The sequence below is a fragment of the Dasypus novemcinctus genome, chromosome 9 (genome assembly GCF_030445035.2).
Source record: "Dasypus novemcinctus isolate mDasNov1 chromosome 9, mDasNov1.1.hap2, whole genome shotgun sequence".
In the NCBI taxonomy this organism is placed as follows: domain Eukaryota; kingdom Metazoa; phylum Chordata; class Mammalia; order Cingulata; family Dasypodidae; genus Dasypus; species Dasypus novemcinctus.
In genome coordinates this window covers 110863023-110889634 of record NC_080681.1, presented here as the reverse complement: position 1 = coordinate 110889634, position 26612 = coordinate 110863023, and the positions used below count along the sequence as shown (strand labels likewise).

Sequence of the window (26612 nt, the reverse complement as noted above, 5' to 3'; positions counted from 1 at the left end):
GGGATAATCTACAGGATCTGCTGCCACATGAGCTGAGGCCACGCTCTTTCTGCAGCCTCCAGATATGAGCACGATGTGGGCACTAGGGCCTGGGCATTTTGCCAACACGAGACGGCTCTAAAGAGCAAAATATGCTCTGGAGCTCCATATTGAGTTGGTCAAGACTTTGTTAGATCTCGATCACAGCTGAGGGCTTCGCTGCCCAGTGTTGCTTCCTCCACTTTATCCTTCACAGCCGTTACCCCCCAAGAGATTCCTTGCCCTCCTAACTCTGTTGCAGCATCTGTGTCCCAGGGGACTGAAATGACAGACATTTATTACTAAATTATTAGGTCACTAATTAGATTATAACAATGTATTAATGAGCAATAATAAGTAGGTTTCGGTAAGACAACCATTTACCACACTGCTCTTATCGGAAACTATGATCTGAGTTCCAAATAGCTGGCTTAGACACGCCTTTTGGGAACAGAGCCCACTTTCTGTGGGAGGGGCTGTCTGGCCACCCCACCTCAGTTCCTGGGCCCCGGTTTGGAAGGTGGGGTGGACTCGCAATGGGGGACAAGACAGTGGTGGTGGTTTCTGGCCATTGCCTCTTTGTTGACCTCAGCTCTGGGACCCGGGAGACAGAGGGACCTGGCCCTATTCTCTGTGTGGAAACTCAGACCACCCCTGCATGTTCCTGGGGGAGGTTGGGGGTTCAGGAGCTGGGCAGATACCAGGCAAGTGTCCTTGTAACTCCCCGCCCCCATCCAGAGGGCGCAGTGGGGGTGACTAGGGGGGAATCTGAGGCTGTGGAGAGCTGTTGGTATGCAGGTGTGGCTCCTCCAACCTACCTGATAAGAATCACCAAGGAGGTGATTAAACTCAGAGTTCAGGGCGCCCACTGTATTCTCAGTAAACTCGCCAGGGGATTCTCATGATGGGACAAGCATGGGAAACCACCTTGAGCAAGTAGCCTCTCTGAGCCACAGTTTCCTCCCTTGCAAAACATCAATCCTTCAAGCGATGGTGGACGGCTAAAGGGAGGGTGAGCGGTGAAGCACGTGACAGACCGAGCAGCGGGGTGGGATGCCTCCTCCTCTTCCTCATTATCATTGTGATTGCTGATTCTTTTGTTTTTATTAGCTTAAAATAAAATGTGGGCTTGACTCTGCTGTGACTTGCAGGCAGGTGGCACCTTGAAGATTTGCCTTTCTCTGGGCTGAGGCCAGAGTCAAGTCCCCCAGCCCAGCTCCTGGAAGACGGCGCACCCCGGCCCTAGCCTCGGCACGTCCTGCCCTCCAGCTGGTTCCAGCCGAGCTGCAGGCCCCTGCTGCCTGGGAGGTCCCGCAGCCCGAGGGGGCTCCAGGACTCAGGGCCACTCACCTCTGCCCGTCGGCCCCAGACGCCCCCCTCAGAGGATCAGGGAGTAATTGGGACGTTTGCCCCCCAGAGGGAGCCTTGGGAGTGGAAAGAATACCTACGGCTTTTGATGGAAAGCTCTGGGCTCCACCTGTCCCACTTACCTGGCTGGGAACAGCCCAGCTGTTAAGTTGCTTTTCCATTAGTAAACAAGGTGAAGACAGTCAACCTTTGGCCAAGTGCCCCACAAGAGACAGGAGGTGGACTTGTTTGCAGCTGGGGGGAGGAACACTGGCGAGGGCAGCGCAGGCAGCTCCTGAGAGGAGAAGGGGGTGGGCGCTCAGAGCGCCGCCGCCCTCTGTTAGGGGATATTGGGCCCACGCCAGTGACCCTGCAGAGATGTTAAATATTAATGACAAACAGATAAGAGCGCCACCACCTGTTACTGTACGGGGAGGGGAGGAAAAGGGGGAGACGTACATGGGTGAAGAGAAAGAACACTGTACACTGGAGAAGGGTCACGCTGAGGCAACCAGAATTGGAGCCTGTTTTAGAATGTTCCGAAAGGGCCTTGGGACAGGAGCGTGACTGGGTGCACCTGTCCCTCAGGGGCCCCCTGGTGGCCCTCCGATCCTTACACCCCTTTAGTCACATCCTCCAAGCATCCAAACAGGTGTGGAAAGTTCCTTCTGTGGTTGAGGACAAAGAGCCTCCAACCCATGGGACCCTGGGCGAGTCCCTCAGCCAATCCGGGCCCCAGTCTTCTCATTGCAGGGATCACACGAGATGCGAGTGATACCAGGGGCGTGGAGTGGACACAGGGGCAAGGGGTCAGAGTGGAACAGCGCTGCCGCGGAGGGGAGACGGGCCGGCGTGGGGCGAGCCTCCACACAGACAAGGTCCTCTCAAGTTGCGCTGCCAGCCCCCAAACAGCCTCCGCCCACAGCCTCATTTGTCTCTGGACCCTCTTTCCAGAAGCTCCTGCCATCCCTTCTCATGCCGACCCCAGACAGACCAGCCCCTCCGGCATGGCCTGGAACAGGACTGAGGAAATCAGGACAATTCGGCCCCATGAGTCTGAAGAGGATCCATGTTGCGGAGCGGGTCACTCCCAGGGCTGCCTGATTCTAAGAAGCACAGCAGGGAATAGCCACAGTTTATTGGGCACTGTCTGCCTGCCAGGTGCTATTAGGCACATGACAGACATGACTTCATCCTCACCACAACCCATGAGGAAGGTGTTATTATCCCCATTTCACAGATGAGGAAACTGAGGTCCCGAGCAGTGATTCATTTGCTGGAAGTCACACAGCTGGCAAGTGGCAAGGCTGAGATTGAACCCAGGTGGGCTCAACCCAAGGCTGAGTTTTCCAAAGGTATGAAGTAAGTACAGTTCATTGGTGGTGCCTCCTTCGGGCGCTACATAGCCCTGTGCTCCTTTCAAGCCCTGCTCTCAGGGTAAGGTCTGAAACTCCTACCTGCAGAAAAGGCTTCTGTGTTCTCTCTCCCTGATGGACCTGCACTTCACCTGGGGTAGAGCCTCTAGCAAAGGAACGAAGTTAAAATGGTGGAATTTGAGGTGGCCGCCTTGGCTAGGAACGAGCCTCAGGCCGCACCACTCCCTGGAGTCTTGCCCTTCTGCTGCCTCTGGCCTTGCTGGAAAGGCAGGTTGTTCTGGCTCTGCCCGGGCTGCTATGAGGCATCCTTTTCCAGACTCCATTCCTCACCTTTGGGGAACCACAGAGGAGGCAGAGGCAGAGGCCTCCTTCTCTGTCCATCCAGGAACAGGGTGAAGAGAGGCGGGCTCCCGGGAGCTTGAGTCCAGAGTGGCGGGAGCTGGGGCCCTGGATTTTCCTGCATTAACCTCCTCACTCCGACTGCCCCATCCGGCCTCGGAGGGATCCCCGTGCTCACGCTCGTGTGCACACGCGGCCCTCCTCCATCTCGTCTCCGGCGGGGAGCTCGCCATGACAGGTCCCCGCGTGCTCCTTCCTCTGACTGTCCACGGGCCCCGCCAGGCTGGGCCACAGAGAGTGGCACGGTTGGGTGTGAGAGTGAGGGCGCCACCGCAAGGTTGGGGGCGACAGGGAGGCCTCCCTCAGGGCTCCCACTGCACGGTCAGCGCCAGGCCTCTGAAGAGGGTGTCCAGCTCGACGGGCTGCTCCAGGTCTGCGGCCTGGGGAGCTGGGTCCTGGGCGTCTGTCTCGGACCCTGAGCCCTCGTCCTTGGGACACACAAGGGACTCCAGCAGGCCCCAGGGACTCAGACCCTGGCCCGAGGGAGAACACGGCGGGGAAGGAGTGTGGGAAGGGAGGCACACAGGGTGGCCTTCTAGCTGCACGGAGGAGAGGAGGGGCAGCCGGCCCGGTAGGCACCCTGGTGTCCCTGGGTCCCCCCCGCGCAGCGCATGCAGGCCAGGGGTTCTCTCTATGAGACCCCCCAGAGGGTGGTGGAATGATTTTGCTTCTTGGGGCTCCTCTATAACCTGCAAAGAAAAGTCATCCAGGGTGCAGCTACCAGCTGGCACCTCTTTCTGGAGCTGACCTTTGGACCTGGGGTGTTTGGGTCTAGAAAGTGTCCCAGAGGGGGAGTCTTTGCCAGAACCTTCCACACACACCCCGTAGGATGAAGGCCAGCTCTCTGGAGCGGCCTGAGGTGGGGAGGGGGTACGTTGGGCCTCAGAAACAGCCTGTGGAGTGTAGAATGGGGGTTCAGCTCTGGGGGTAGCCTGAGGCATGTAGGATGGGGCTCTCAGCTCAGGGGCAGCTTGGGGGGCGTAGGACAGCGGGGCGAGGGTCTGGTGAGGCGGCCTGTTGGAGGGCCAGAGGGCGCAGAGGTCCGGCTCCCGGAAGTAGGCCCCCTCAGGCGGGCAGTGCTGCTGTGGGGCTGCTGGGAGCTCCGGCCCGATGACCTTCACCTGGGAGTACTGGACCGTCTGGTCCAGGCTGCTGGGGCCGCCAAGGTCGAAGGCAGGGATCAGGATGTGCTCCTGGATGAAGCGCAGCGGCTGGAAGGTCAGTACTCGCTGGACGTTCTGGACAGGGACAACAGAGGCCACCCATCAGGGTGGGTTCGCGGCTCCCTGCCGGTGGTGTGGGGGGTCCTCCATGGGGTGGCAGAGGGGGTGGGGCAGGCCCTCTGGGGGGCTTTCCACGGCATGCCTCACATTGCCCTGGCTTTCCAGAGCCATGTAGACGCTGGGACAGGGGTGCCCACCCTTTAGCTGAGGGCTGCTGTGCAGAGGCCCAGCTACCGCAGGGAGAGAGGTTTTGGCCATGGTTTCTCCAGGAGGCAGGTAACCCGGGAAGCACATAACCCAGACATGGTCCTCGGCTCCTGGTTCCCTAAGCGGCTGCCCTGGTTTGCTGCCCCACGCCCGCTGTGCCCCTCTTCACACCCCCAAGACCTGCCGGCCCCATGTCTTGATTTTCGGCCGGAGGTGAGCTCCTCGAGGGAGAACCCAGGCCTCCCTCTCTGCACTTGAGGGAGAGCCAGGGGTGCCCTGGGCCGGTGCCCTCTGCTGCCTGGGGCCCTGCCCCGGACCTTCCGCTCCCGCCCCAGGTGTGAGGGCTCACCAGGGAGTTGGGCGGCCGCAGGGGCTTGGTGACGTATCTGTAGCTCAGGTAGCAGAACGCTGCGACGAGGAAGCCCATGAAGAAGAGGAAGGCGCCCGAGAAGGAGTAGGTCCACGTCCGATCTGGGGGAGCCAAGGGCCGCAGAAGGAAGGGTGAGGGTAGGGTCCATGCTTGCACACTCGGGGTTTTTCCTCCTTGCCTCTCAGGCCAGCCTTGGGGAGGTGTCTCCCTACCCCAATATTTGCAGGCCCTTGGCAGGAGCAGAAATGGAGATCCCCGTGCCACTATGTCTAAATATTCAGAATCTATCAATCACACTTTTGCGCTGCCATATCAAATACGTCCTAAGCTCCCACCTGGACAAGCACACGTCATTACAACCTGGAAGCCCTGGTGGGACTTTAGAATTCTTGGGCTTCTTGCAGTTCTGTGCCGAAATGTGGAGGCGCCCAGGCCCTAGCCCACCCCTGCTCCATCCCACACTGCCAGGGGACCTGGGTGCATGTGCCCACCCAGTCCACACAGCCACGCCCATGCATGTGCCCACGACCAGCGACCTGCTGGCCACCCTTTGGGCTGGGGGTTCACCTGTCAGCAGACTGCCTGGCCTTGGAGGAAGGATCCAAGAAAGAGGTCTGTGCAGATGGGGTGCAGGCTTTTGGGGTCCCAGGTACCCTGAGTGAGGTCTAGAAGGTAGACCACAGGCTCTGGAGGGACCTGGCCCCTTGGCCGTGTGGTTTCTTCATCTTGTGGCCAGGAGCATGGCCGGGAGCGGGCCAGGGTGAAGTGCTCTGCTGTGCAGGGCTCAGGGAAGGGTCCCTCTTGCCTGGGTCTAAGGGGGGCCTGAGTTGGGAGAGGGAAGGAAGGAAAGGCAAGGGGAAGGGCCTGTCCTCTCTGCCTCCCTTCCAAGGTAACCGAAGGTCTTGCTCGGGACGGGAGCTGGGGAAGGCACTAAGGGTCTTCGTGCCCGAGCCTTCTCCCTGGGCTCTGGCAGCTTTGCGGTGGGTACAGCAAGTTCTTGGCATGGCATATTTCCTGTCACCAGCCCCAGTGGGACTCACAAGGAAGAGGTTGTTGAAAGTTTTGATAAAATTGACAGTTTGTATTATCTAAGAATCTTGAATCTCCAAGTCACCTTCCTTCTATTTCTGCCCCATGGAAAGGTTTCAACTTGGGGAGTTTGTCACCAGCGCCAATGACCTTGGCCATCACCGTGAACCCTGAGAGTTGCTGGAGCCTCTCTCTGTAGCTCACACCCAGCTCCTTCCTCAGTCCATGTGGCGTGGGCATCTCTGGATCAGCTTCCCACCTCAGTGACACCCTGTCCCCTGTCATGATACCCAGAAGACATGACCCAAATGTCTCTATACATGGAAGGCTCTTCTGTAAGTCTAGCATTATTGGGAAACCATTGTTATTGTACCCACCAGGACAGATAGAGACTTGGATTATTATTCTCTGCCTTGAAACATTTTTCACCCCCGGGAAGGCAGGATGGAATAAAAAAACAACATTGGCCTGGAAGTGAGGAATACTGAGTTTGAGAGTACTTATTTCCAGCCACGGATATACTGTGCATCCTTCTGGTCTATTATTTGTTTGAATGTAGTCAGTGATTATTGAACTCTTACTACATGTTCTGCACTGTGTTGGATGCCCTACCTATGTTATCCCACTAAATCATCAAGCCAACTCAGAGTTACCTTCTTCCAGAGAAGTATTCTCAGAGAGGTTAAGCGACAGGACCAAGATCACACAGCTACTTAGTGGAGACCAGGGTTGGCCTGTATACTCCAGTGTTCATCCTCACAGTCACTACACTATGATGCCTGTTTCCTCATCTGTAAAACTGGGGTATTGGGTAAGATGAGTGCTTGAGTCCTTTCCAGCACTAAGATGCTGTAACTGTTCTGGTGACCCTCCCAGATGCCTGAGAGGTAGGTAAAGTAGGGAGTTCTAGATACTGGGGGTAAGAAAGACCCTATGATATAGGGTCAAAGGCAGAATACATCACCCTGTAAAGGAAGCAATGGGAATCAGTGGGCAGTAGAGGGGACTAGCTGTAAACAACATTGCAAAGTGGAGGTGAGAGCCCAGGCTTTGGAATCAGATGGATCTAGCTAGGTTCACTGACCTGCTGTGAAGACATAAGCACAGTGCTTAAACTCTGAGTTTGGAGATCCTTCTCTGCAAAATAGGGACGACACTACCCAACTGCAGGATTGTTATAAAGACTAGAGGATAAACTATGTAAAACATTTAACACAGTGCTTGGCAATATAGTAGGTGCTTAACAAATGGTAGGATATATTATTAATATCATTTATTTTTTAAGAATAAGGTGCCTCTGAATATCAGCAAGAAATAGCGGCCCAAAAGTGTAATTTATATAAAAGGAGCTACAGCCTTAGGAACAAATACTATCACACCATGAGCTAGATCATGGAAGGATACACCAGCAGAAGAAAAAGGGTGGGATGGACTGCATGTTGTCAAAAAGTGGGGTGGGGGGTGGTGAGGAATGGGTGAGATTTGTCTGGTATGGTTTGGGGAAGAAGGTTACAAAGCACATACACTTCCCAGCCCAGGGGCCACAAAGCTGGCTTCCTTCTGCTGTGCTCTCCTCTTGCCAAGTTCTACGCTGGTCTCCTCAGTGGCTCTTCTCCCAGGAAAGGTATGCCCCGGGCAAGTGGCTGGTGCGAGCTCTTCCACCAGGCACGTCTTCCTTTGCCAGTTAAAGTACTAGGACTTGGGTGAGGAGAAATCACTTCCTTGTGGCTTCTCCCCAGTATTTCCCCAAAACTGAAGAGTCAAGTTTCTGAACCAGGGCTGAGGACCTGAACCTACCGCATCGAGCTGCGGTTCCTGCCGAAGGCCAGCCCCCAGCCGCCGCCTGGCCCCTATTCATCACTGCACAGAGTCGGTAACCACCTGCTTGTCGAACAGGGCGGATCGACCCGAGAGGCCGGAGCGACTTCCCCGGGGCACCCAGCAAGCCAGTGCCTGACTAATGCGCCTCTCCCGTCCTCGTGTCTACTCCCCTTTCCACTGTGCCTGGAGCTCTGCTCAGCCCTGTTCTGACCGTTTGCACGGATGGAACAGAAATCATCTTTGGACATCATTCGCCTGAGCTCGAGACTCAGGTGGAGCCCACTTTTCCAAACCCATCCAGTCCACTGCTAGCACTTTCCTCCTCTCAACTTGTAGCTACGAGCATTACATTTTTATCTGTCTATGAAAATAAAAGCTAATAAAGATATTATGATACTTGGGATGAGAGTCAAGTTTCAACTTTGTGTGCTGGAGGAAGGGAGCATGGGACATTATATCATCAAGAAGGTGATGACTCAGAACTATTCCTAGGGGAGCATAGTGATGAGGGCATGGTCTCCAGAACTAGGCTGCTTGGGTTTCAGACCTGGTTCTACCACTCATCAGCAAATTACTTAACCGCTTTGAGCCTCGGCTTCCTCGTCTGTAAAATGAGGATGCTCATATTAATAGAACCTCCCTCATAGACTGCTGATGAGGCTTGGGCCTCACGGTGCCTGCTGCCTGACTGGCACTGCAGAAGTGTTGGTTTTCATCATCGCCATTATTATAGGGCTTTGGAGGATAGGGAAGGATCTTTTTATCTTCCCTGCTCATTCCTCTGTAATATTTTCCCCCGGCATATCTCGCTTGGGTTAATAATAAGGTGAATTTGCTTTGCCAGGGTACACACAAATCGTGCCAGAGAGAGGAAGTCCAGATGTAGGTTATCATTTTTCCTATGATAACCCATCAGCGAACTCATTTACGGATAAACAAAGATAAACCTTAATAATACACGAATAACACACCCCTGGTTTTAGAGCTCTCCAAGCCTCACCTTGGTTACAGAGAGAGAGGAGAACTGAGACTTGGATTCAGGACTCCCACCACCCACGGGCTTCAGCTAAACTTACCTGGCAGTGTCTTCACTCGGCACACGTAGGGGGTGCTCTCCTTGGACCAGGTTGGAACAGAAATCATGATGGTCCCAAGGAACTCGGTATCAGGAGTCAGGGCAACGAACTCATATTCTCTCTGCTTCCCTTCAAGGTGCTGAATTTGACAGAGAATCCACAGTGACTCCTCTTCCACGCCAGTCTCCAGGTGGAGCCCTAGCAAGCCTGTTCTCGCCTCTTGGGTTCCCACACTTACTAAAATGATGCCACGAGCTAGAGGGTCGGTCTGCATGTGCCACCCCCATTCCCTACCCTCTGCCTTATCCCCACATACACAGTCGCCAACCCAACATCCTTTCACTTAGAGCAGGGCCCGCCCTAGGAAGCACTCTGGAAATGTTAGTTGCTGTTACCATCAGTGTCATCATAAGCACCTCCTTCACTGCCACAACCTCCACCTCCTTACCCCTCCTTCTAATTCTGCTTTTCTCCTTCTCCTCCTCTTCCTTTTTCTTCACACATCAAAAACACTTTGAATATCCATCCCTCTCACTTCTCCCTTGCCTTTGCCTTAACGGAGCTGCAACCTCTTTGGCTTGAACTGTTGCAGCAGTTCCTTCTCGTCACCTGTCTCTGGTTTTGCCCCTGTCCACTTCCATAGCCATCCTGATGCCACGGTGGTCTTTTTAAATGATTACTATCATTACACGGCTCCTCTGCTCAAAATCCTTTGCTGGCTTGGCTCATTTGTCTCAGATTCCCTGTCCCTCCAGCCCACTTGACCCTCCAGGCTCTGGCAATTCTGAATCCCTGATGCACCTCGTTTGCATAAGGGAGCCCTCGTTCCTCTGTATCTGCCGAGCCTTCTGCTGGAACTGTTCATTCAGTTCCCACCCTCCTCTATCTCTAATCTCGTTTACCTTGAACGCCTCTCTGCTGGCTGCCACATTCTAGCTTTCCGGTTTTCATTCTAGTTGCTTTTTCACTGGTATCAGCCCCTCAATATTGTTGTTGTACAAGGTTTGCTCTTCATTCATTTTCTCTCTCTCTCCACACTCTCTCACTTAGTGATCTTATCTGGATCCATGGCTCTTGGTTAATACACGATCTCAAGCCTACCTCAGTGAGAGCTATGGAGGTTCTGACACGCATTGTCAACTTCCTGCTGGACACCACCATGTGGGTATTTTCAACTCAACATGTCCAGATATACTGAGCTCCTGTTTCTGGGTTCTGTCGTCCAAACCCCAGGTCAGCACTTGTGTTTGATTCCCTAATTCTGTTAATAGTGTCACTCTTGTTCTAGTCTCCTAAGCCCAAACCTTAAAATCATCTTTGACAAATCCCCTCTCCTACCTTTTATGTTAAATTGCCCTGGTATGATCCTCAAATCTTCATTTAAGGGAAATGGACTTGGCCCAGTGGTTAGGGCGTCCGTCTACCACATGGGAGGTCCGCGGATCAAACCCCGGGCCTCCTTGACCCGTGTGGAGCTGGCCATGCGCAGTGCTGATGCGCGCAAGGAGTGCCCTGCCACGCAGGGGTGTCCCCCGCGTAGGGGAGCCCCACGCGCAAGGAGTGCGCCCGCGAGGAGAGCTGCCCAGGACTGGCGCCGCCCACACTTCCCGTGCCGCTGACGACAACAGAAGCGGACAAAGAAACAAGGCGCATCAAATAGACACAGAGAACAGACAACCGGGGAAGGGGGGGGAATTAAAAATAAATAAATAAATCTTTAAAAAAAATCTTCATTTAAAGGGTCAGGCCCATGTGGAGAAATAGGAACACTCATTTGCTGTTGGTGGGATTGTAAAATGGTGCAGCCTCTGGGGAAGACAGTTGGGCGGTTAATCAGGAAGCTAAATATAGAGCTGCTGTTTGATCTGGCAATCCTGCTATTAGGAATATATTCAGAAGAAATAAAAGCAACGACGTGAACAGATATTTGCACACCAATGTTCATAGTGGCATTAGTCACAGTCGCTAAAAGATGGAAACAACTTAAGTGCCTGTCAACCGATGAATGGATAAACAAAATGTGGTATACACGCAAATGGAATACTATCTAGCTGAAAGAAGAAATGAACTTGAGGATGCGTGTGACATGGATGAACCTTGAGGATATATGTTGAGTGAAATAAGCCAGACACAAAAGGATGAATATTGTATGGTCTTGTGGATATGAACTAAATATGAAGAGTAAACTTATGGAGTTAATGATAGAGTATAGGTTAGTAGGAGACAGAAGGTGGGTTGAGAAGGGGGAGTTGATGGTAAATGTATGCTGAATGTTTAATAAGGTCAATTGTGAATATGTGGTAATGTATGGAATTGATGGTAGCATATTATAATGCATATAACTAACACTGCTGATTTATAAATGTGACTGTGGCTGAAAGGGATAATCTAGGGTGGTTAATTAATGTTAATTGAAAGACAGCTAGAGGATAACCTAGGGTCTTTATAGCAATGGTTTTGATGGTAGATGAGGACTGTGATTAAAAATACAAATACAAGAATGTTCCTCTATCACAAGGTGTTAAGAATATGGTGATACATGGAATAAATGCAACTAATATAACTTATAGACTATAGTTAACAGTAATATTGTAATATTTTTGTGGTAAAAGCAAAGAAAGTACAATAACAATGCTAAGGGTAAAAAAACATGGAATTTAGTTTTATGAGCTAGGAATATGATCAAGCATTTCTTTCCTTCATTTTCTTCATTAAGAAGGTGACCTTGGTCATGTCATTTAACCAATCTGTGCTCATTTACGTATCTTTTTGAACACTGGAGAAACAATTGCTTAGGTTTCAGGATTGAAGAAGGTAAGTGTGCCTGAACAGAATTTTTTAAAGTAATGCTTCCATAACTTTTTAAGCTGCCCTTTGTCTGTTACGTTATTTTTTGAAGTTTAAATAAAGTTTACTTATTGATAAAAACAATAAATAAATTCTTTATAAAAGGGCCAGGACAGGTGTTCTTGAACTTCAAAAGCCAAGAATTTTCTTATTTGGTTCTTTGCATTTCAGCTATGCCTTCCCTTTTTTAGGCACATGGAGACCAAGGTTTAGGGTTATTATTGGTTTATTTTTGGGTGAAGGTGGATGAGGAAGTAAATAAACGGATTTTTATAGGGTATTGTTTTGGTAGCTCATATGATTGAAACTGGACACATTAAATGTCATGCAATACAACTCCAGCATAGTTGCCAATGCCCCAGGATTCCTCCTTCTCTGGTTTTTACTACCTCCATCCTGGTTCAGGCCCTTATTATTTTTAGCCTATACTATTGCAATAGCCCCCTGACTCCCAATCCTGATCTTTCTTTCATTCTCCACATTTGATATCTATTCATTCTGCTTCCAATATATTATAGCTCCTATTGTACCAACTTTCCCTAAAATAATAACTATAGACTCTGGTCAAAATAAAACAACTACAACAACTACTTAAAGGCATTGGATAGTAAACAAAAGCATGATGATACTTAAGAGCGAGCTCACTTGGAAGAAGGGAATGGCACTGGGTGATTTCCCTTTCTTAAATGTCTTTTAGACTGAAGGCAGGCCCTACGCTATCTTAAATGGAATGGCTAAAATCTAGATAGAAACCCTGTGATCATACTGGCATAAGTACCTGAAGACAACACAACCACAGCCCCTGGAAAGTGAGCATAGAAATCATAGATAAGAGAGATCCATCCATAGAGAGGGAATTCCAAATTCTGTGCATAAACTCTCCTCAAATCCCTGGATGGCCCCTAAACTATACAAGAATGGGTCAGATTCCAAGCAGCTGAGTTAAAGTTTAAATAACTGAACTAAGATTTCAGTTTGGAGTTCAGCCAAGTTAATTGCATAGCAAAACAAATAAGCAAACAAAAGCAATACTCTTTGGAGGAAGATAACACAATCCAAAGGCCATTCATCATATCATTCTTCATGTCTAGGACACATTCCAAAATTGTTAGAACAAGACAAAGAAAGGAAAAATACAGTATAAAAGAATATCAATGGAGACTGACCCCAAGATGACCAAAATTTTGGATCTTACAGTGGTTATGTTCAAGGAAGTGGAGGCAAATATGCTATAAGGAAGGAATAGGAAATCTATAAAAGCATATAGAAACCACAAAAATTGGAAATTTAGAACTGAAAAATGTAATATCTGAAATAAAAAACCTCACTGAATGGTATTAACAACAGTTTGGAGGTGACAGTATAAGGAGTTAGAGAAATTAAAGATATTTTAAAAAATGAGAAATTAAAAAGAGAAATTAAAAGTATTTTAAAAAATGAATATAGATAGCCTCAGAGGCTCGTGGACAATGTCAAAGTTCTAAAATATGTGAAATTGGAGTCCCAGAATGAGAGAGAGAAAATAGATCAGAAAAATATTTGAAGAAAGAATAATTCCCCAAATTTGGTGAAAGACCTAAATTTATAGATCCAATAAGCTCAGAAAACCCCAAGCAGATATTAATCAAAGAAAGCCACACCTAGGCACATCACAGTCAAACTTCTGCAAACTAAAAGGAAAAAGAAAATCTTAAAAGCAACCAGAGAGAAATGACGCACTACATATAGGGAAATAACAATTCAAAAGAAAGTTGATTTTTCATCAAAAGCAATGGAAGTCAGAACACAATGGGAAGAACGTCTTTAAAATGCTACCCAGAATTCAATGTCTACTGCAAATATTCTTCAAGAATGAGTTCAAAATGAAGAGATTTTCAGGTAAAAGAAAACTTAGAGAATATATTGCCAACACACCTGCACAATAAGAAATGCTAAAAAATTTCCTCAGGTGGAAGAGAATTGGTACATAGACAGTCATATTTTCAGGAAGGGATGAAGGACACTGAAACTGGTAAATTTGTGGGTCAATATAAAAGACTTTTTTCTCTTAATTTCTTTACAATAAAATATATGTAATTGAAATAAAAAGTATAACATTTTATTACGGGGTTTATGAAATATATAGATGGAATATTAAGGACAACTATAGCATAAAGTTTGGGGAGGGGATAAATGAAGCTGTTCAACTGCAACTTTTTTACATTTTATATTAACTTTGAGTAGATTGTGAAAAGTTAAAGATTTATATTACATTCCCCAGAATAGCCACTGTAAATAAATAATGCAAAGAGTTGTAACTAAAATGCTAAAAAGCAAATTAAAATGGAATTCTAAGAAATTTTCAGTTAATCCAAAAGAAGGCAGGAAAGGAAGAATAGAGGAGTGAAAAAGGCAGGGGGGACAAATAGAAGACAAATAATAAAATGGGAGATCCAAATTCCTATCATGTCAATAAGCACAACAAACGACACAGGATTAAACAATTCAATTAAAAGGCAAAGATTGCAATGTTCTGGAATTAGATACTGGTGATAGTTGTACAACTTTATGAATATAATGAAAGCCACTGAACTGCATACTTTTAAAAGACAAATTTATAGCATGTGAATTATATCTCATTAGAAAGAGGCCAAGACTGTCAGAATAATGTTTGTAAGAGATGAACTTTAGATATAAAAACACAGACAGATTGAAAATAAGTGGATGTAAAATGATATACCATGCAAACTGTAAATATTAGAAGGCTGGAGCAGATAATGTGGTCTTCAAGATAAATAGTATTCCCTGAGATAAAAAGGAACATTTTATAATGGTAAAGGGGTCAGTTCATCAAGAAGATATAACAGTCATAAATGTGTATGTGTCTAATAAAAATTTCAAAATGTATGAAGCAAAAATTCACAGAATTAAAGGGGAAAATAGATAATTCTATAATCATAGCTGGAGATTTAAGACCCTCTCTCGCAATTAAAAAAAACAATGTGACTTCTCCCCACCCAAATCAGGAAAGACAAAGAACAACCACGTCACCAAACAATTGCAAAATACACATTCCTTTCAAGTGCACCTGTCCCATTCACCAGTAGAGGCCACCTGCTGGGCAAACAAACAATCCTTCTGTCAATGTAAAACGACTGACATCATATAAGGTATGTTCTCTGACCACAAACTGAATTACATTAGAAATCAATAACAACGACAATCTAGAAAATCTCCAAATATTTACCCAAAAAATTGTAATAAGGACTTTCCCTGCTCACTAATCTCTCATTGCTTCCCTGACTCCTGAAATGAATAAACCTTCCTCCATCCACCATCCCTACCAACCTTCCCAGGCTCATCTCCTATGGCTCTCCTTCATCAGTGGTCTTCAAAATTCAGGGTAGATAAGAAGCAGCTGGGTTGCTCATTAAAATACTAAAATTCAGATACCAGGGCTGTAGCTATAGAAACTGCATTCTAACCAAGTGCTTCTGGGGATTCTGATGCAGTTGGTTTGGGAACATGTTTTGAGGAACTGTTTGATATGTCCCTATGCTCCAGCCCAATCGGGCAGCTTTGTGCTTTCCAAAAATGTCTTAAAGTTTCCTGCTTCCCTCTCTGGTCATGGTGGGGCTGTGTAGGCCAGTGTGGAGGGAAATTGTGGGCTTTGGACAGAGCTGTATTTGAACCCTGGCTAGGCTATTATTTGCTGAACAATCTGGAGCAAATGATTTAACCTCTCTGAGCCTCAGTTTCTTCATCTGGAAAATGGAGATATTAGCACCTACCTCACAGGGCTGTTGCAAAGATTAAATGACATAATATGCTTCTGTTACCTGGCATAAGTAGGTGCTCAGAAATTGATATTAGCATTAGATCTCACTGAGCTGACCTTGTTTCCCTCCACAATATTCTTATTTTCCTCTACCTATGACTGTTTGAATTCTTGTTTTAACTTCCTCCTCACCCACTAGATTATAAATTCCCTGAGTGCAGAACCAAAGAGCAGGCCTAAAATGAATATTTGTTCAGTGAAATTATGGATCGGTGGCAAATGCTAGGGGAAAAGACATGTATTTTCTGAAAAGAAATAACTTTTACATTATTTGACAATCTCTGCTCTTGCAGATTGTCTTGTGTTATTACTTTGTGTAAGAAGCTGCCGGTATCCAATTCTCACAAATAATGGAGAACCAGCAAAAAAGAACTTCAGCAGCAGGAACTGACTGCAGCAATTCTTAAAGAGGTTACTTAAGGATGTTAATTAAAGTTGTTCCCCAGGAGGTTAGTAGGCATTAGGAGAAAAAATAAAGTCCATGTCATTAAAAAAAAAGGAGTTTTTCTGATTGAATACATTTGAGAGTAATAATATTAACAAACTGAAACTGAAGGTCTCACTCTGCAGGACTTCTCAGAGACTTTAGCATGCTAACGTGTACGTGATTCTACAAGAGGGTGGCCATTGGTCCTGTTGTTTGCCAGCCTTTAAGGAGCCTCCCAAGAGACCGGTTTTGGGAAATGCTCATTTATGACACCTGCTCTTCCTATTTAAAGCAATGCAGGGAAGCGGACTTGGCCCAATGGATAGGGCGTCAGCCTACCACATGGGAGGTCCACGGTTCAAACCCCGGGCCTCCTTGACCCGTGTGGAGTTGGCCCATGCGCAGTGCTGATGCGCACAAGGAGTACCCTGCCACGCAGGAGTGTCCCCCGCATAGGGGAACCCCACGCGCAAGTAGTGTGCTCCATAAGGAGAGCTGCCTAGCACGAAAAGAAAGTTCAGCCTGCCCAAGAATGGCTCCACATACACGGAGAGCTGACACAGCAAGATGATGCAACAAAAAGAAACACAGATTCCTGGTGCTGCTGGTAAGGATAGAAGCGGTCACAGAAGAACACAGCGAATGTACACAGAGAGCAGACAACTAGTGGGGAGAGAAGGGAGATAAATTAAAAAAAAAATAAAGCAATGCAGATCTAACTGAGTGAGTAAGGGGCTTCTCAGGCAGGGAAGGAGCAGGGTACAATGCACATTCACCATTTGGTAGGTTTGGTTGACTTGGAGCTCTAAGCGGTAGCAGAGGTCATAGAAGATATCCTCCAGAGTGAGCTGGTGGCCGTCTTCTCTGTGGATGGGCGTGAAGGTAGGATGGATAATCATCTGGACTGATCGGACATTGGGGATACAGGTCACATCAGGTGGTTTGATAGTGGCTGGAAAAAGGGAAGCGAGAGGAGATCAAAGAAAACATCAGAATCAGCTGAGAGTCTGAGGCTCCCCTGGATGATGGCCAGCGCTTGCTTCCCCTCTCCTCCTGCCTTAACCTGCTGTGTGTCTGAGAACATCAGCAAGAGAGAAAATTTTGCAAGCAATGGGGGTCTGGATTTAACTTACACTGCTCCTACCCCTGCTCCTGCCCCACCCAGCTCAGCCCCTCCTCCCCAACCTGTTGGCAAAGACAGTTTTCAAGACTGATGATTCAAATCCCAAATAATCTTTGGGGACCCAACCTTATTGATTCAGCCTCAAAGGCCAGGTCTAAGACTTTAATCTCTGTCAAGATGGAATTTTCCAAATAACCAAATGACCTCTACTGGTTTACAGACCCCTTTGAGAAGTTTGATGAATGCTATGGATCTTTTCTCCCTAAAAATGTACATATACAAAAATCTTGCATCTAATTCAGGGATTCATGACATTCTTTTCCCTTCCTCTTTTTTTTTTAAGATTTATTTATTTATTCCCCCCCGCCCCAACCGCCTTGTCTGCTCTCTGTGTCCATTCACTGTGTGTTCTTCTGTCTGCTTGTATTCTCATAAGAACCAATCCTGGGACCATTCAGGGAAGCAATCCTGGGACCATTCTGAGTGGAAGAGAGGCGATCATTCTCTTGTACCACCTCAGCTCCCTGATCTGCTTTGTCTCTTATTGTTTCTCCTGTGTCTCTTTTTGTTGCATGATTTTGCTGCACCAGCTCTTTGCATGGGCTATCACTCCTGCACAGGGCAGCACTCCATGTGGGGCAGCACTCCACATGGGGCAGCACTTCTGCATGGGGCAGTACTCTGCACAGCCCAGCACTCTGTGTGGGCCAGCTCGCCACATGGGCCAGCTCACCTTCACCAGGAGGTCCTGGGTATAGAACCCTGGACCTCCAATATGGTAGATGGGAGCCCAATTGCTTGAGCAGCATCCGCTTCCCTCCTTTTCTCTTGAGACCTACTTGAAAAACCCCTCAAGGGTCCATTGCCCTCCAAGAATCAAAACAGCTAAGTTAGAAGGATGCTCACTTCAGCATTGTTTAGACAACTGAAAAACTCAGCTGAATGTCCCCAAAAAGGGAATCAGGTAACTAGAGTACTCCACAGAATGGATCATTTCACACCTGTGAAATATCATGTTGTGGAAAAACATTTAATGACATGAGCAAATGTTCATGATACCATTATATGAAAAAAAAAAGATACAAAATAGTAGATACAATTACTAATAACTGTGGTTATGTTGGGTTATATGAGAAAGTTTAGATTATTTTGGGTGACTTTTATTTTTGTTCTTTGTGTATTTCTACATTTTCCAAATTTTCTATGGTGAACATGTCTTAACTGAATAAGCCAGGAAAAAAAATAAGGTGTTTAATTTTTAATTTCCTAAAAAAAATTGGGGAAATGGATGTAGCTCAAGCCATTGGGCACCTGCTTCCCACCTGGGAGGTCCTGGGTTCGGTCCCCGGTGCCTCCTGAAAAAAACAGTAACAGTACCTCAAAAGAAACCACACACACAAAAAGTAAACTAAACCACAACAACAACAAAAAAGAACACACCAAAAAACAAACAAACCATGTGGCTGTTAAGACAGCTGTATGAGGATTTTGGCAGCTCATATCCATTCACTCATTCATTCACGCAGTGATTATGTATCCAGAATCTTCTCTGTGCCAGGCACTGTGCTAAGGGCTGTGACTACAGGGGGGTTCCACCGCCCACACACCCTCATGAAGCTCACATTCTACCGGGGGAGGCAGATAACATATACAATAGCAAAGGCAGTAACTGAAGATTGTGGCACGATCTAGGAAGACCATGCTTTGGGATTGAGAATTACAGGTGGAAGCCTGCTGAGATCTGACCATGGGGTTGGGGTGGGAACACTCACTTAGGAGGTGAGTGGAAGCTGAGACCTAAAGCACTGGAACCACCCAGTTAAATGAAGAGCTGGGAAGAGAGCACCAAGTTTCCTAAGGCAGAAAACTGTCCGAGCTCAGAGCCGTGCAGGAAGAGGGCCACGAGATGAGGACTGAGAGAAAAGGAGGGCCTTGAAGGCCACCGCAAGGGGTTCAATCTTATTTGAGAACCAGGAGAAGCTGCTGGAGAGCTTTAAGCAGGAGGTGAGAGGCCTGGATTTAGGCTTGGAGAAGATCCCTCTGAATGCTCCGTGGAGAATGGGCTGGAGGGAATCAAGGGGACAGTGGGGAAAAGACCAGAGAAGAGGTGGAGAGAAATGCAGGACACTGGAGATGCTTTTTAATCATGGACGCTTGGGGGCACCTCCACTCATTCCAGAAGATAAGATCCCATTCCCACCCCACCCAGGCATCCCCCCTGCCCTGCCCTCTTCCCCACAGTAGGCAGGGGGCCCTGGCTCACTGTGCATCAGCGAGTTGAACCGGCCGGTCATCTTGGTGACCTGCTGGCCTCCTGTGCTGACGGCGGTGACCCTGGCATAGTAGAGCTCAGTGAGGTTGCCGGTCTCCGTGGTCAGGTTGCAGGATTTCCGGGTGATGCGCTGGCAGCCTGCCTTGGCCAGCCACTCTCTCTCTCCATACCTGTTGGCAAGGGAGGGGCAGGATCAGGCCTCCTGCTAGGGCCGTAGTTTATTAATAATGAGAAAGATAGCTAATATTTACTTAGCACGCTTTGTGTCTCGGGCCCTTCAGGTGGATTTGCTTAATTAGTCCTCGCCATGAGCCCGTTACTCTCCCTCTTTTTTCAAACAAAGGAAGCTGGGGCTCAAAGAATTAAAATTTGCGCAAGTGTTCGGAGCAGGTGGGTGGAAAGCCAAGATTTAAACCCGAGTCCGAGTCCAGGGGCTGGGCCTGTCCTCACCACGACCCTTTGAGGCAGGCGCCGTTACCCCCATTTTACAGATGGGTGCACTGAGTCTCAGCGAGGGGAGCACAACCCTGGTTTGCAGACTCCTGGGCCCATGCTAACTCTCCTTCCTCCAGGGCAGGAATAGGGGTATGGGGCGGAGGGGGTGGGCACAACTTTTTGATGGCTTTTTCTGGGGCAGGCGCAAGTGCTAATTGCTCCCGTTGTCTAATTTAATCCACCTAGCCCTCTCTGATTAGGAAACTGAGGCTTGCTGAAGTTCTGGCACTGCCCAAGGCCACGCAGGGTGGGGCCAGCATTCAAGCCCAGACCTTCCGACTCCAGCGCCTGCGCTTTTAACCAGGATTCTCTCCTCCCTCTGCTACAGAATCAGAAAGCAGCTACCCTGCTGCCGGGAGGGGCCCGGGAACACGGGTCCGGGCGCGGGGCGGGGTGAGGGCGGGACCCTGTGGAATGAGGGGCTGTCCCGGGGGCAGGTGGTTTCCGAGCAGAATCAAGAGGCGGCCGTGGGAGGGATGCCTACATCTTATACTCGACGCTGTAGACCGTGTCTGGGGCGCCCTCCGGCCCGCTTGCCCACGTCAGGATGTTTTCAAAGTTGCTGGACTGGAATTTCACGTCCTGAAGAAGACCCGAGGTGTCCTCCGCGACGTGGGCTGCAGGGGCGGGAGGAGGGTGAGCAGGTGGGCTCCTAGACGGCCTTCTGCCCCGCTGCCCAGCTGGGGTGGGGGAGAAGTCACCCTTACAAAGTGTACAACTCAGTGGCTTTTAGTATTTTGGCAAAATTCTGCCACCATTACCGCTACCCGACTCCAGACCATTTTCATCACCCCCAAAAGAAACCCCACACCCATTTGCAGTCACTCCTCCTGCCCTTCTCTCCTCAACACCTGCCAGTCACGCATCTCCTTTCCGGCTGCGTGGATTTGTCAGTTCCGGGCATTTAGTGTGCATAGGATCATGTCACTCGTGGTCCTTTGTGTCTGGCTTCTTCCACTTAGCGGCACGTTTTACGGTTCATCCATTTAGGGTTCACCCATATGGCACAAATCAGTTCATTCCTTTTTTCATTGTATATGGAATATTTATTCAAGACAATGGCATGTAAAACATCTAAAGAGTAGTTCCGTAGAGAACTCGCAAATACATTAAATTTAGGATGAAGACTTGGATTTCACAGTTCATAAGGAGAAAGGTATCTAGAGCAACTATGCATCTGCAACTTAATGAAACAATTTTACTTGATCAAATGCTTTCTTCACATTGAGGAAAGTGTCCTTAAACAGATTTTTCCTTTAATTTTTAAAACACACTCACAGTAGGGGAAAAAAACACCAGGATTTGCTTTTCTCAATTCCTGTTTTTCCTTTAGATAAAATTGACTTCATAAATCACGGTTAAGAAGCACATGGCCAAAAAATGTTTTCAAAATACTTGTCAGTTTCTTTTTCAGTTAAATACTTCCATATCTTTTTCTTTCACTCCAAATACTTTTTATTCCACTTGATAGCATTTTTCATGTTAAATAGCATTGTATCTTGTCCTCTTTAAACATTTAAAATAATTAAGACATTTGGGCATTAACTAAGGTTTCAAGTTGAGGAAATAGGAGTCAAATTTACCTTTATATCTTGCAAAGAGTGAATGAAACAAGGTACCTTCTGTGTAACATGTCTGATATGAATGTAATGAGAGCGACTACAGCAGTAAATCAACCATCTTTACCATTATTTTTGATTCTATCATGTAGGAGACAAACATAATAATGCCAATATTTAAATATTTGCCAAAAATAGTCCAGGCCCTTGGGGTATATGTATGTGTACACACATTGACATACATCTACATTAAGTATGTATGGAATTGGTATGTATATATATATAACTGGAGAGATCACATGCAAACATGAAAAATAACCATAATAAAAGCAGTAAATGAAATCCTAAATGAATAAACAGGTAAGGTAAATCATAGGAAATTTCAGAGAAGTGATAGGCGCATGGATGTAGAAAGGACAAACTAAAACTTCATGTTGGAAGTGAGATTTGTTCTGAGCCATAAAGGAGAGAGATAAATAATGATGACAAACTGGGAGGTGAAGGTGAAGAAAGGTCTTACACTCCTTTTTTTTCTTCTTCATTCCTTTTTATAGCTGAATAATATTCCACTAAATGGATAGGCCGCATTTGTTTACCCACTCATCAGTTGATGGTCATTTGAGTTGTTTCCACTTACTGGGTACGAGTTTTTGTGTGGATGTATATGTTCAGTTCTCTTGGATATGTAGCTAGGAGTGGAGTTGTTGGGTCTTATGATAACTCTATGTTTACCTTTTTGGGGGATTGCTAAACTGTTTTTCCAAAGTGGCTGCACCATTTTACATTTCCACCAGCAATGTCTGAGCATCCCAAGCTCTCACAGCCTTGCCAACACTTACTGTTTCTCATTTACTTCCTAACACCATCTGAAGTTGGTATCCTCACCCCTATTTTAGAGATATTCAAATAAAATGTGTAAACAGTAACTTGCCCAAAGTTGGTCATCACAAACAACGGCAGAGGGGTGTTTATGAATCCCAAGCTCTCTGCTGGCCAACCCAAGCCCTCCCCACCCCGCCATGCTTCCTTCTCAGGGAGGCAAAGACACCTCCTGGGGCCATACTCACTCTGTGTTGGGCAGGATGCTAACCTGTGGCCACCCACAGGCAGGCTGGCTTAGGGACGTTGTTTAAGCAATTAGCAGTTCAATTACCTCATCTCTAAAACCAGAACGATTCTACTTAGCAGCTACCATTTGTAAGTGCTTAGCAGGTCCCGGGCCCTGGGCTATGCCTCTTACTTCAGATAAATCCTCACAGCAGTCTGATAAGATGGATACTAGTACCATCTTGAGGATGAGAAAACCCAAGGCTCAGAGGATTGCTGGTCCAGTGTCACAGTTATCCGGCAACAGAGCCTGCATCACAGTGTTCAACCGGCTGGCAGGGGGGACATGAAGGGGCAGCTCCTGTGAAAGCGTTTTGCACATGGTAGATGCTTGTACATGTGTGCTGAGTGAGGGGATGAGAGCTGAGAAAGCCAGAGGTTCACTGTGCCGGGAGGGGGACTTCCCTTTTCATCCTTTCTTATGGGGGGAGGGCGGGGAGCTTCAGAGGCCTGAGTCCCTGGGAGCGGATCAGCTTAGGGAAGGTGGGAAGAGACAGGAGAGGGGAAGCTGGCCCTGCGAGGCTGCGAGGTTGCGTGCCCCTCTCTTCCAGGCTGGACCCCTGTCCAGTCACGGCTGCTTGTGGAACTGCTTATGGCAAAGAAAGGGCAGCAAAGGCCTGAACCCCAAGAAAAGGGCTGGGGCAGGGCTGCTCCCTCCAAAGCAAACTTCATTGTAAATGAGAGGCCCTCTGCTTACAAAACCCGTCCCCCGGGCCTCCAAGCTTGGCCTGGGATGAGGAAGAAGGTGCAGGAAAATGGGGGCCAGGGCCGGTGGGGCTCTGAGCATGCTCTGAAGGGCCCGGGTGGCTGGGGTGGGAAATACCCAGGTGCAGGCCAGGGGAGCCAAGGCCGGGAGGCCCTGGGCGGGTGCTGTGTGTTTGGCGTGTGTGTTCCCCAGGTGCAAGGGAGTACCCTTGCACAGTGTTTCTGAAGAGGGTCCACGGGCTGAGACAGTCCAACCATGTTGCACACCCACTGTCTAAACCTAGGGCGACGCTTCTTTCCGAATCCGGATCTGTCTGACCCAAAAGCTGCGGAAGTGATTGCCTTCCAGGCTTCCCGGGGCCACCAGAATGGAGTCTTGGGGGTTGGGAGAATCCTCCTGCTTCTACTCCATGTGACCGTCGTGCTTCTGAGCCCGAGGTGTGGCTAGAATCTCGTGGGGACCCGAGCCTGGGCGTGACTGGTGGGGGGAAGGGGCCCTGGCATCACGCTGGGTCTAAGTTGAGGTCAGAACTGATTGGTGGCTTCTGGTGGGGTGGGGGTGGGGGTCAAGGGCAGGAGAGTAGAGGGTGGGATATGAGAGGAGGTCAGGGCCTGCCTGGGGTGGGCTGGGCCTCCCCGGCGGTGGGCCAGGGTCTTCAGTGGGAAAGGCTGGGGCCAGTGTCCTGGTGAGGGGGGCGGGGAAGGCTGTCTGGTTTGGGGGAAGGCTCGTGGCAGAGCCTGGGGCTCCTTAGCGGGTGAAAGGCCCTGGTTGGGTGCAAGGTGGTGCCGCTTTCAGGAGGGAGCAGAAGGGGACTCCTGAAGTGGGGGGGGGCCTCAGCAGGCCCCACTCTTTAGGGTGTTCTGGGGGCTAACAAGGTCTGCCCTTTCCTACCGCCCAGCTCGTGCCTTTTCTTCCTCAAATTCGTCATCAAACCTGTCCATTACTTCATTTCCCAGGGTCAAAGTTTACATTGTGAAATCCTGGTGAGACGCAAAAACCTGACAGCCTGGCAGACTTCATAAAAGGGAAGCTTTCATATTACGTGGGAGCACAGTTTTATGTCATCAGGAGGGATGCTTAGGAAAAACTAACAAATATACAGAAAACAATTTAATATTCCCTGGAATCAGTCCAAGAATACTGGAGGGAGGACTTGTGTCTCCAAAATGACTTTCCTGAACTCTAACAGCCTCCTGGGGGCTGTTTCCCAGGGGTCCCCATCTCGAAGGGCTAGGAGCCTCTCAGGCTTCCAACCAGAGGGACCTGGGGTCTAAAGGAACAACCTTGGGATTTCTAGGGGATGCATCAGGTCTTCTGGGCCTGTCACAGATCCAGCGTGTTGGAAAGACCCGGCTTGATGCCGTGGGAAGGGCAGCCCAGAAGGACAGATGTAGGAAGCATTGGCTCTTTGCTGCTGTGGGTCCCGTCAGCACTTGCCCAGGACAGTGCCCTGGAGAGCTCTGGCCCTTCCTGGGTTTGTGGCTTCATCCTGCACTTGAGCACGAAGGGACCTTGTGGAGGTGACACCCTCTGCCCTCTCTTCAGGACCGTGCCTGGACCTCCTAGTAAAGCTCCCTGAATTTCATGAAACATCTTGGGGGAGCAGAGACACAATCTAGAGCCTCAGGCATCTGTCATAAAGTTCTCTATAAAATTGAATCCAAATCCACTTTCTCGGATTTGAAAATTATGCCTTTTAGTCCTGTTTACAAAATGACCCCAGTTCTTTTAAAACCTACTGGGACAGCACACCTGCCCACTCTGGGAGAAAATACTCTTTCAACTCCTGTAAGAGAGGCTGGAAGAGGTCCTTACTAGGGCATGGAGAGATAATGGCCAGACTCAAGCTTTGCCCATCCACTCCCTTCCCCACCTCCCTTTGTCAGGCTCAGGAGCAGAGGTGTGGGTAGCACAGATTCTATCAGAATGATTTGGGGAGGGGGTGCCAAAGGATGTCCACCTCCCCAGGCCAATCATTCACCCATAATGGGGAGGATCTGGGACCTCTAGTTCAGACAGCGGCCACCCCCTCCCCAGGCTTGAGGGTCAGCTGAGAGGCCAGCACCCGGGAGATCCTCTTCTCCTCCCCAGCAACCTGAGCTGGGCATCTGCTTCTCCAGGGAACCCCAGCACCCAGTTCAGCCCTAGCTGAGAAGAAACTGAAACTGGCAGTTCTAGGGATGAATGGGGTGGGGTGTGCGGTGGTGAGCCTGCCCGTGGGCTCTGGGGTGGGGGGATGCCTGACCACAGGGTGGCCGGGCACTCACCGGCCAGGGATCCCACGACCAGGATGGCCAGCAGCGTCCTCATCAGGCCCGGTGCGGAGCTCTCTTTTGGCCTCCGCTCGGGCTGTGAAGAGAGGGAGGGCTGGGAAGTCTTGGTGCCTTGGCGCTTTGGCAGCCGGCTCCACCCGGGCACGGGGCGGGGAAAGCAGGGGAGGGTGGGACCTGGGCCAGTGGGGAGCTGGGGTACAAAGGTGCCTGGCCATGTGCTCCGGCATTCCAGGTCCTGGGCGGGATCCAAGGGAGTTCCCTTCCTAGTTGCAGCAAATAGCAACAGCGACAGGTTGGCTCATTTATATGGTCTAGTGGCTGATTCATCCAAGACTTGAATGGTTTATCAGGCTGCTGAGAGGCCAGAAAAGGCAAAAATTATCCACAACATATGGCTTTATCAGAGAGCAATTTGGCACTGTGCATCAAAAGCCTTCAACACAGTGCCTACCTTTTGCCCCAGCAATTCCATTCCCAGGGGATTTACCCTGAGGAAAATAATTAGACAAGGGAGGAGGAAAAAATGTTCCAGCCTGTTTCCTGCAGCAAAAGAAAAGCTACGACTCCTTGGCTTTGTTCTGGCAGGAGGAGATGTAGGGTGTTAGATGCCTCTCCTGGGACCCCATGCCAGGGCCGGTCCCCAGGGCTGGACAATGGTCCTGGGGACAGCTTTCCTTCAGAGAGGCTGCTGGGGCTGGGGAAGGCCAGGTACTCTGGTCTTGAGCCTTTGGGGTCTGAAACCTGCAAAAGTTTAGAAAAATACTGATTGCAAACCTCTGTGGTTCTGTCTGCTGTGCTGGATATGGTGGCAAAACTGGTGGCACAAGTGGGCCTTTGGTTTGGGACCATGAAGATTCCAATTGCTCAGCCAAGTCGTCATCCTGCCGTGTCAAACTGCATCTAAAGAGATTAACACAAAGTTTCACTGGCCTGGGTGTTTGGGGCTGGGGAGGGACATGCTGGGTGTAAGGAAGTCACTCTATGCTGGCACGGCTGGCCTTGGGATGGGCTCGCGAGGTAGAAAGCTCTTGGCTACTGGAGCTATTCAAGGATAGGCTGGGACCTCTGGTAGATGTTCCTGGGGTAACCTCATGCACTGGCCTCTACAATTCAGTGGTTC

General features: G+C 48.9%; 1 protein-coding gene across 1 annotated transcript; it reads right to left on the bottom strand.

The window, feature by feature from the left end:
- Positions 1-1768: 1768 nt before the first annotated feature.
- Positions 1769-25630, bottom strand: IL22RA1 (interleukin 22 receptor subunit alpha 1). The gene is made up of 7 exons (XM_004465393.3): positions 25487-25630; positions 20332-20464; positions 19344-19522; positions 16734-16909; positions 8867-9005; positions 4920-5041; positions 1769-4378 (listed from the first exon to the last, which is right to left on the bottom strand). Exons 1-7 carry the CDS (start codon positions 25527-25529, stop codon positions 3443-3445), a joined length of 1728 nt encoding a protein of 575 aa, XP_004465450.3. The 5' UTR covers positions 25530-25630; the 3' UTR covers positions 1769-3442.
- Between the last annotated feature and the right edge of the window lie 982 nt (positions 25631-26612).